Source organism: Balaenoptera musculus, chromosome 20 (genome assembly GCF_009873245.2).
Source record: "Balaenoptera musculus isolate JJ_BM4_2016_0621 chromosome 20, mBalMus1.pri.v3, whole genome shotgun sequence".
In the NCBI taxonomy this organism is placed as follows: domain Eukaryota; kingdom Metazoa; phylum Chordata; class Mammalia; order Artiodactyla; family Balaenopteridae; genus Balaenoptera; species Balaenoptera musculus.
This window is the reverse complement of record NC_045804.1, coordinates 12,980,940-12,991,907: the sequence shown is the minus strand read 5'-3', so window position 1 is coordinate 12,991,907 and position 10,968 is coordinate 12,980,940. Positions and strand designations below refer to the sequence as shown.

At 50.3% G+C, this 10,968-nt stretch overlaps 1 protein-coding gene across 3 annotated transcripts in view; it reads left to right on the top strand.

Annotated features, from left to right (window-relative positions):
• The first annotated feature begins 4,607 nt into the window (after positions 1 to 4,607).
• The window catches only part of WDR45B (WD repeat domain 45B), a 38,138-nt gene continuing 31,777 nt past the window's right edge, over positions 4,608 to 10,968 (top strand). Inside the window, exons 1-2 of one of the 3 annotated variants that reach the window (XM_036837115.1) lie at positions 4,608 to 4,807; positions 9,101 to 9,175. In XM_036837115.1, coding sequence (XP_036693010.1) covers positions 4,741 to 4,807; positions 9,101 to 9,175 — 142 coding nt within the window. In that variant the 5' untranslated portion in view covers positions 4,608 to 4,740. Of the gene's footprint in view, positions 4,808 to 9,099; positions 9,176 to 9,798; positions 10,064 to 10,968 lie in introns of those variants that run through there. The other 2 variants (XM_036837116.1, XM_036837117.1) reach the window with 2 other exon arrangements.

The window sequence follows — 10,968 nt, the reverse complement described above, 5'->3', positions numbered from 1 at the left end:
GAGAAGTGTACTTCCATTGCCCTTTATTCCATTTGCTTTATCACCTGTTTCAGGCACCACAATCAGTGCTAGTGCCTGGTGTTGGCAACAAGGCTGTGTCCCTGTGCCATTGATTGAAAGGACGCCTTTTCCTGAAAAGAACACAGAGGCAGACAGTGGCGAATGAAGGACCGGCCGTCCAGCGGGTGCCTGTCTGCGGAAATAGTGGGCGGTACTCTGGCCCCAGTGGACGGGTTGTTACCTCCCGGCAGCAGCATAAAGATCAGAGCTGACTCAGCCAAGACTCTGGGCAGGGTCTCCTTCCCGGTTCTACCACTAGGTTCTCTGTGGCAGCCGGAGGTTGCAACAATGGATTAAAAAAAAAATAACTTGAAAACACACAGATGTCCTTGGTTTCTGTTAATTATTTACAGATTTTTAGAAATTTAAAGGACCCTAGAATTGGGAGCGACACTTTTATTCAGAGACGGTGGAGCCGAGGCCCCGAGAGGAGGAATGTGCTCGGCCACCGCTGGTCACCCAGCCCCCTGGGCACAACAGGGACAGATGTGCACAGGGGAGCAGGAGAGGGCACAGCAGGTAAGCCTTGAGGGGACGGTCCCTCTGCAAGGGGCTGCGGGCCTGGGAGGACTTGCTGCCGGGCCATCACACCCTTCTCTCTGCTAGGCAGTGGATGAGAGAGGAGAGTGAAGGGCTGACCTGCTGACCACAAAGCCTGATGGCTGCGGTGGGGTGTCACTTCCCCGACTGCCACAAGCAGAAACGAGGAGGGGTCCACCCTGAATGCGAGCCCCTCTCCCCTGCCCCTTGAAGGGCGCACGGAAGTAGAAGGTGCAGGTTTCCAAGGCCGGTGGAGGTGGGGAGGCTGGGGAGAGACTCCTGGTCACAAGCCTAAATTTGGTCCCTTTTCGTTGTTTAATTGAAGGACAGCTGGGGCCACCAGAAGCTGGAAGAGGCAGGAGGGGGGCCCCCAAGAGCCCTGCCCACACCTGGATTCAGACTCTGGCCTCCAGAACTGTGAGAGGCACATTTCTGTTGTTTCAAGCCCTCCAGTTTGTGGCAATTTGTTATGGCCACCCCAGGGCTCACACAACAAGGAAATAAGTTATGCTTCACCGTAGAAAGTACTATCAAAGTGACATTTCTGTGAAATAAAAACAAACCCTAATACAGAACATATTAAGTACAAGTATGCATGTTTTGGTGGTGAGCATAGTGAAATCAAAACTGCAATGTAAACTGAACCTTGGAGAAACTGCTCTCAAACTTCGCCATTTTCTTCCATGGCCTCACTGCTGGCAAAATCCACCCCAAGTATAAACAAGAAGACCAAATTGTGTCCCAGCTGCTTGTAATTCTCTTTTCAAGCATCTAGATTCAAAATATATTATGCACAATTATGTCTTCAATTGCCCTGTGAAAATTACTGCAATGCAGAATAATTTCCTAGACAGAGAGCTTACAACTTTGATGAGGAATGATCCGGGCAAATATTGAATCTGGAAAAAATGTCAATTATGAGCTTGATAATATTTGTTTTGCCAAAGAGATGGAGATGGAGATGCTTCCCTTTGCGGGAGAATTGCGTCATCAAAGTAAATGTGGATTTGAAAAGCAAGCCTGAAGCTGCATGTATTGGGGAACTGGGGGGAGGTGGCTGAGCTGTCATGGGGGCAGGGGACGCACCCCGACCCGCCAGGAGGGCGGGACCCTGTGTTCACTGTGTTCACTCCCCGCTCCCTACATGCTCTTGGGCCTCGCTTCCCTTGTGGCACCGACCTCCACTGGGTGTGTCATCAGTATGGTGACCTAGTGAATGAGGATGACAAAGCCTCAGAACAGGGCAGCTGTTGATATAGATGCTTCTGCCTGGCAGTGGGCAGATGGATCAATGGTAGGTAATGGGAGCCACTTCTCCATACAGGCAGTGGGTGCCCAACATGGTTCCCTACCCTGGCAAGGGTCAGACTGGCCCTGCTACTCCTCACCTCTGACCCTTGATCCCCGACCCTCATTCCCCAACCAGCCTGAACTCGGGGTCAGGGTCTGGCTCCATCTGTTCTGGCTTCAGTGGAATACTTGGATCTGTGCCCTCCTTCTTCAGATCTCTGGAGTCTCACATACCTTTCTTCTCAAAAAAGGCTGGCTCCTGCCAATCAAGTTTTGGCTTTTAATCCTGCCTTCTCTTCCCTGCCTCAGTCTAGAACTCAACTGTGGAATACTGCTTCTTTCACTCTACTTTCCCATGATAACAGTGGAACCAGCCCAGGTACAGAGGCCTCTGAGTCACTGTGGAGAGGAAGACAGAGGCAACAAGGAAGAGTTCCAAAGTCTACCTTGCCCCAACATAGTTGCGGCTGCTCCAGCTTTTACCCCTCCTAGGTGAGGCAGCCCAGAAGTGCTTTCACTGTCGTCAGCCAAAGACCACCAGGAACTCAGTTGACTCACTGCAATGAGGGAGACCTCCTACGGTCAAGAAACGGGGACATTTCTGTACGAGGGTGTTGGAAAGGATTCAGACTGGCGCTTGTGGTAGGAGAGCACTTTGCTGTGTTCGATGCTCTCAGGGAGCAGCGGTGATTCCAGGATCGCTGTCTTAGTAACTCCTATCTAGAAGGGGTGAAGACTGAGCAAGGTTAAAGCTGTTGCTGGTAAAAGCAGCAGCCGCTCAGGCACCAGCATGCGGTCTGGCCTTTGCTGGCTCGGACGCTGCCCCATTCTGGACTGTGTTCATGCAGGGTCTTGCCTTTATGCTGCCCCTATCAGCCTGAGGGGCCTCGTCCAGGGAGCTTTCATATCCGACCCAGCTCGCTGTGGCCAGGCTGTGTGTGCCAGAATCTCCAGTGCTCTTTCTGTGCCTGATGAGATGACAGGAAGACAGCTGTCTAGTCCAGGAGTGGACTTGGCACTCGGGTCTAGAAAATGCCTGTCTGCCGCGTTAGAGGCTAACTTTCTACTTCTGCTGGAAGACAGTTCCTTGTGTGGCTCAAAGCTGGCCAGCATTGTCTGTTGGTTTCTTGATTCCTTGCTGCAAAATTTTATCATTGCTCTGTGGGCCACTTTAGAAATGGGGGTAATGGATGGTAGCTTTCTGAAGGTTCTCTGATTGTTTTACTAGTGAAACACTGTATCATACGAAACAACCTTACCTCTTGCAGATGAAAGGCGAGACCAGAGGGCCCTCTGGGCAGGGACCCTAGGGCCAGCCGCTCCTGCCTCCATGGCCACTGTGTTGGAATAGGACCATGGGCTGGCTCCGTGGTGCTGGGAAGCCCAGAGCCTTACTTGATGATGTGCTGTGTCCCAGGGGCTGTGTGTCCTGGGCGGAGGTGGTGGTAGGGGGGGCTCTGTGATCTGGAGGACTCTGTGTGGGGGGGAGCTCTGTGTCCCTGAACACGGTTCTGTGTGTCCTGGGGGGGGGCTCTGTGTCTTGGAGGTTCTGTGTCCTGGGGGCAGCTGTGTGTCCGTGGGTAGCTCTGGGTCTTGGGGGGGGTCTGTGTCCCTGTGGGGGGGGTTTCTATGAGGAGGTGGAGGGTAGGGGGTGGGAGGGTCTATACATTCATATACAGTCGACCCTTAAACAACGTGGGGATTAAGGGCACCCGCCCTCCACGCAGTCAAAAATCCGCGTGTAATTTATAGTCGGCCCTCCTATCCTCTGTATCTGCGGTTCTGCATCTGTGGATCTAACCAACCAGGGTCGTGTAGCCCTGAGGCATTTACTATCGAAAAAAATCCTCGTGTAAGTGGCCCTGAGTTGCTCAAGGGTCACCTGTACTTCCATTTCCTCACTTCCATTCATTTTGCTATTTTCGCGTACATTTTACTAGCATACTTGTTAAAAACTCCATAATGCATTGTTATTTTTACTGAAATACTTATCTTTCTATCAATTAAAAATTAAAAAGTCTCTTATGCTTACCTTAATCTACATGATTTCCGGGAGACTCGAGTTACTCTGGGGGACTGGGTCCTGAGTGCTCCTGAGGGTCACGGGGCAAGGCTGTCACTTTGTTTTGTTTTTTAATTTATTTATTTATTCATTTATTTTTGACTGCGTTGGGTCCTCGTTGCTGCGCTCGGGCTTTCTCCAGTTGCAGTGAACGGGGGCTACTCTTCATTGCCATGCACAGGCTTTTCATTGCGGTGGCTTCTCTTGTTGCTATAAGGGCGGACTCTAGGCGCGCGGGCTTCCCTAGTTGTGGCTCACGGGCTCTAGAGCGCAGGCTCAGTAGTTGTGGCACACGGGCTTAATTGCTCCGCGGCATGTGGGATCTTCCCGGACCAGGGCTCGAACCCATGTTCCCTGCATTGGCAGGCGGATTCCCAACCACTGCGCCACCAGGGAAGTCCCTGGGCTGTCCCTTTGAATCGCCGCCCCCCTGGAGGGCTCGGCGGCACTGGGGGGGTCTCCTCCCGACTGGAACAGGTGGTTCCCGCCCCCAGATGCGCCCTCCACAGACGCGGCCCCGCCCCTCAGACCAGGCCCAGCTCCCAAACCGACCCGACCAGCCCTCTTCGGGCATGGCCCCGCCCCCCATAGACGTGACGCTCTCGGAGCTCCCCGCCCGGCAGGCCCCGGGTGGATGTGCTCGGCGCTCCGCGGCTCCCTGGCTGCGCGCGCAGGCGGTGGGCCTTTCGCTTCCGGCCGCGGCGGCCTCGGAGCTGGCCAGAGGGACCCCGGCGGCCTGCCTCCCCGAGCGGCATGCGGCGCTGAGGCGCGGTGGACCCCGCTGCGCCATGAACCTCCTGCCCTGCAACCCGCACGGCAACGGGCTGCTCTACGCCGGCTTCAACCAGGACCACGGTGAGGGAAGCCCGTCGGCTGCCCCGGCCCTCCCGCCGCCGCTGCCCCTCCGAGCAGGGTCCCGCCCTCGGCCCTCGGCGCCCTGCGGCAGCGTCCGTACCGCGTCCAGGCCGCTCGTCCCTTCCTCCCCCGGCGCCTCTTCCCTTCCCCCCGGCGTTCCCTCTCCTTCCCCCGGCGTCCCTCCCTTCCCCCCCGGCCGCCCCACCTCCCAGCCGCTCGCCCACCGCCCCGACGCCCACCCCCCACCCCGGTCGGACGGTGACGGGATTTTCCGGGCGGCGTCGGTTCTTTCCTGTCGCTTTAGGGTCCCCAGCGGCCGGGACGGGGTCGCGCCGAGGTGAGGACGGCCCCCCAGGCTCAGGACTTCGTCCGCGAAGGTCCTCGTGTTTTCTGTTGATTTTCATAGGAAAAAAGCGCCGGACTCACACTTTCTTCTTTTGTTGGGTAGAAACCGGACCGTCCAGCACGGCTTTGGGGAAATGGCATTTTTCGCGTTTCCGAGTCCGGCGGGCTGCGGGGCTGCGCCCCACTCTCACCCGGGGAGGGGGACCCGCGTCGGTTCCGAGTGTTCGCTTTGGAAGCCGGCTTGAAGAGAATCCAGAAGCAGGAACTGCAGGACCCGTGTCTGTGGAGCTTGTTTAGTGTAGAGTTAAATAGGCCGGGCGGAGGTGGCCCCGCTGTGTCAGCGCGTGGGCACTTGGGCTTGTGGGGTTATGGCTCCAGGGTCCTGATTGTGGGGCCCCGGGAGAGTTAAGTGTGTCTGGGAACCGAGGCGAGGCAAGGGTTTTCCTTCGAGGAGGAGCCCTTGAGGGCAGGAAGGGTTCTTGGAGGGGTGGAGCTGGACGTGGGGAAGAACGTGGGATGGGGGCGGCTGGGCTGGGGACCGCAGGTGGTGTGGCCCCACGTTGGGGTGCCCTTTTGGGGCCACATGTTGGGCATCCAGCAGTATGTGGCAGAACACTTGGGGTTTTGATTTCCACAGGAGGGCTAGTAGGTTTTTTAATAGGTTCTGATAATAATTGAGAACTCTTTAAGGAGTTAACCGGGTTACAACAACTCCTTAACAAATGTGTTTTCAATGGAAAGACGTGAGTGGCTGATAGCAGGGGAGGGGAGAGGCAGCCCTGAAAAGCAAACACAGAAGCAAAAAGCTTACTGACTCTGAGGCCCTTTAAATGCGAGATCTTCTACACCTGCCTTAGTGCCAGATGAGGCATCCTTGTACTAAGTTTCAGTATAATAATTGAGGCTCACGATGATGCTGATTATTTTAGAAACTAGTGAAGTTTGTAATGTTTTTTATAAAGGTTTCATCAAAGATTATTTAGAAAATACAGCACTGGCTTTTAGATGGATATATTTCAGTTGTCTGAAAAATACACTCTCACTTTTGTAAAACCACCTCATTTCATTGTAATAAATTACAAGTAAAGCTTACAGTGTTGCTGGAAAAAATAAATACTTTTATACTTAAGTTTCTGCTTACCCTTAACCTAATTCCCTATAGTGTAAATTTATGCCAGATTGTTGAGTTCATTATATTTTGTTTTTATACTGATTTTTAATTTTTACTCAGCTTTTTTAGCACTCCCATTGCAACTTTAGAAACATTTGCTTATAATTTTAAATTGTTTAAACTTTTGACTTGTCTTCTCCCAAAGATAACTTGCATTACAGTTTTCAAGATTCTGAGGTGTGAATATGTACATTTCTATAATCTGGCTGCTGTTTTTCTTTCTCCTCCCGTGGGAAACACAGGGTTTGAGTACACACACCTTCTCTGTAGACTAGCTTGTCCTGCCTCGACCGAGACTGAGGCCACAGGCTGACTTCGCTGGCTCCCTCTGCTGTGGTTCTGGCGTGTGGGCGAAGAGCACTTGCATGTGGACTGCATATGGCTCATGCATAGAAGAATGCCCTTCAGTGATTCTGATGCCCTGTTGCCAGTCGGCTTCCTCTGCACTGTGCTTGGTCACCAGCTGTTGGCCTGAACACTTCTCTGGGGGGAAAAGTTTTGTTAAGTTAGCAAGAATGAGAAGATTAATGCCAAGTTTTGTATGATAACCAAGTAAAATCCGTTAATTATTTCCCCTACCCCCAAAATAGCAAGGATAATGCCTAGCCTCCTTAGTGAGTGGTTTCCAGTCTTGCGGTGTTTGTAGTACCTTTTCTTCTAGCTTTTAATTGAAGCACACTATTCTTACAGAAAAGTGCACGTATCCTAAGTATTCTGCTTGGTGAATTTTCCAAACTGAAAACACCTTCCACAGCACCCAGGTTAAGAAACCAAACACCTGGCCACCCTGTGCTCCTTCCAGCCACTCCCCCATTCTGACTTCCGATGACATAGATTAATTTTGCCTTGCCGTATTGTGTTTTGTTTCTGGCTTTTTTATTCAGTATCATGTTTGTGAGATTTTTTTTTTTCCATACCGTTGAGTATAATTGTAGATCATTCTCACTGGTGCGGTGTTTCTTTGTGTGAATATATCACAGTTCATTTATCCATTGAACCATTCGTAGGTCTTTGGGTAGATTCCCAGTTTGGAGCCATTATGAGCATAATGATGCTGCTGTGAGCATTCTAATACCTGTCTTTTGGTGAACGTATGTTTGTCATTTCTGCGAGGCTTGTATACCTAGGAGTAGAATTGACAGCGGTAGTCATGCAAACAGTTTTCTGCAGTGGTTGTCCTGGTTTGCCCTCCAACAGCAGTTTTGAGAGTTCCCATGAGAGTTCTACACACTCCTTACATTTGGTGTATTTTCCATTATTTTGGCCCTTTTGGTGGATGTTTAGTAGATGTCATTGTGGTATGTGTGAGATTGTATTTGCATTTCCCTGATTCTGTGTGTTTATTGACCATTTGGATATTCTCTTTTGTGAAATGTGCAAATCTTTTGCTCATTTTTCTGTTGGGTTGTCTGCCTTTTTCTTGTGGATTTGTAGGGATTGTTTATTTTATACAAGTCTTGTCAGAAATATATGTGTTCTGGTGAAGACAAATAAGATAGGTGCAGGCTTAAAACTTGTGGAAGGTGTAATAGTTGAGAAAGAAAGGGAAAAGTTTCGACTTCTGTATTATTTTCATATTTTCTAGAAAGCCAAGCTCTGGTTCCCCTGTCCAGATTACATGATTCCAATAACACAAAGAGGGAGTTACAACCCAGAATAAGTTAGAGATAATAAGTAACACTGCACTTTAGAGTGAGTGTCAGGCTCCGGGCCCAGATAAAGTGCCTGAGACTTGACTGCAGAACAGCCTCCAGCTCCTGAGGAGGCTGTCATGGTCCTTGCAGTTATATAAATAACTTGGACAAAAAATAGAAGCATGCTTTCCATGTTGGGGGCAGGGGTGGCTGATAGGATAGAATAATGTCTTCCCAACGCTGGAACGCAGATCAAAACCAGGGGAAGAGACCCTGAGGGTGGCTTTCGCATTCAGGCCAGTAGTGCGGTCGCAGTGAGGGTCCAGGCTCTGCAGCTTGTCTTGGAAAAAGAAGTGGAGGGTTTGGCGTTTCTCCTTCTGGCCACAAGCTTCATAGGTGGTGTTGAAGGAGATTAATGTGGTCTTAATCACACTTAGGCAAGTGAAGTCCAGGTCACAGGATTGTCTTGAAACTTGAGTGCTTCATTCAGTTCATAACAGTGCCTTTAATTGGACCATTAACAATCTGGTGTGTGACTTGGGGATGGTGACCATGACAGGGGTTTAGGGAGTTAGGATTAGTTCCAAGTGGGAGTGAGGTCGTGGAGACCTCAAGCTGCCTTTTAGAAGACCATCCACACCAGTCCTTCCCCCCCCTTCCCCCCCTTCCCCAACTGGGCATGTCCATACCTGCTGGGGTTGCCCGCTTTGTGGCTGTCCTCATGGACTTTCTTGTTTGTCATTGCCTCTCTAGGACTTCTTGGCTGATATAGTCCTTGAGAGGTGTGTTGGGAATGGGGAGGCCAGTGGTGAGCATTAGAGGCGGGAGTTGAGGGAAGTGCGCAGTGGCAGAGTGGCTGGTGCAGTAGCCGGTGAACCCCTCGTGCTGGAGTTAAGTGAGCCTGGTCCACGGGATGCCCGAAGGGCCCTGCGGGGGGCAGTGGAGTGACGTGCAAATCTTCTGATAACAGTTCATGAGGAGAGTCGTAGTGACACTTGCAGACCACGTTCGTGTGGTCTGAGCATCCACAAGAGTTCCTGGGAGAGGTCACTGTCTCTGGACCCCTTGCTTGTGCCGGTCCAGGCCTGGGGTCCTCAGCTGAGACCCCAGTGAGGTGATTAATTTGTCTGTCTCACACTTTAGGGTGCTTTGCGTGTGGGATGGAAAATGGATTCCGAGTCTATAACACCGATCCACTAAAGGAAAAAGAGAAACAAGGTAAGAGTAACTGACATTTCTTGGTTTTGCCCTTTTCCAGCCCGTAGAGTCTAGATTTTATCTTGCAGGTTAGAGGGGAGCTGGTTTTGAGAAGTGAACAGGGTTCGTGGCCCTGTCAGCCTGGATGCAGCTGTCCTCTTTCTTCCGTTGAGCTTCTATGAGTGCTGGGCTCTGTGGGCCGGGTGCAGTGGTGATTCAGCGGGTGTTGGGGACTCTGGGTACTCTGGTGAATCCAGTACCTGCTAGCCCTGCTGAGAGAACCAGGTGCGGTTGTGCTGGCCACTTCACTCTTCCTGTTGAAGGTGAAGCTGTAGGGAGCTCAAGTGAGGGGTTTAGTTACAGCACGTGGGACTTTGACTCTTAAAATGACCCACTTAGAAAATACTAGTGTAGCAATATAGTTGCTTCTGTTTACTTACTTCAGTGTCTTAAATTATGTTTTCATGGAATACAAGATTTCAAAAACTGGAATTAGGAATTCTGTTGGTAAAATAAATAATGGTGGTCCTTTTCCCATTTGACGGGAAAAATGTGTAATTTACAGGTAGAATCATCCCATTTTCTTCTTCTCCTATGTATTTTTCTTAAGCTTTTAGTGTCTCCTGGTCCTTGTCTGCCAACAGGTGAACAAATCTCAGATAAATCGTAAACAATGAGAAACATCCTTTTTCTTCCTGCAGTTGTGGTTTTGGTTTTTATTCAACGTGCAAGTTATATTTTCTGATGCAAGAACTGTTTCTCATCTGTAAGAGGAAGTCACTGCATTCTTAAGCTTCCTTATCAACCCCCTTCCATTTTGACAACTAATATCCTACATCAGGGATTTTCAGAATCTTTTTTTTTGGTGGTGGAACCTCTTTGTCAAGTACAATCTTCCATACAACCCTGGTATGTAAAACAGTAAGTGGTGCTTTATATTCAGGAGTTTATTTTGTAAGCTGAAGTCTATAACTTCTATTTATTAGAGAAAGACCATGTAGCTGGTTAGTAAAGGGCTCAGACTCTGGGCCCACACTATTTAGATCCCAGTCCTGCTCTGCCCCTTGTCACATTGCTGTGTAACCTTGGGCAAGTTCCTCACCTTCTGTTGGCCTCAGTTTCTTGATGTGTGAAAAATGAAGATGATAAGTGCCTACCTCCTAAGGTTATCATAAAGATGGGTGAATTAGGACGCATGAGACACACAGACGAGTGGCGATACACACAGAAAGTGCTTTGTAAGCTTGTGCCCTTGTCATTGGTGGCAACAACGTTACCCTTAAAGAGTGGGTCTTTGGGATTAATGAGTGTTACAGGCGACATTGGAAGTCTCCTGTCAGTCTTCTATGCTGCTGACTTCTATTTGTTTTGTTTTGGTTAGGTAGTGAATTAAGACAACTCTTTTTTTTTTTTAAATAAATTTATTTTATTTATTTTTGGCTGCGTTGGGTCTTCGTTGCTGCACATGGGCTTTCTCTAGTTGCGGCAAGTGGGGGCTACTCTTCGTTGCGGTGCGCGGGCTTCTCATTGCAGTGGCTTCTCTTGTTGCGGAGCACGGGCTCTAGGCATACGGGCTTCAGTAGTTGTGGCACGTGGGCTCAGTAGTTGTGTCTCGCGGGCTCTAGAGCGCAGGCTCAGTAGTTGTGGCGCACGGGCTTAGTTACTCTGCGGTATGTGGGATCTTCCTGGACCAGGGCTCGAACCCGTGTCCGCTGCATTGGCAGGCGGATTCTTAACCACTGCGCCACCAGGGAAGCCCTGACAACTCTGTTTTATACAGAAAAATAGTTACAAAATATTTTGAAACAGCTTAA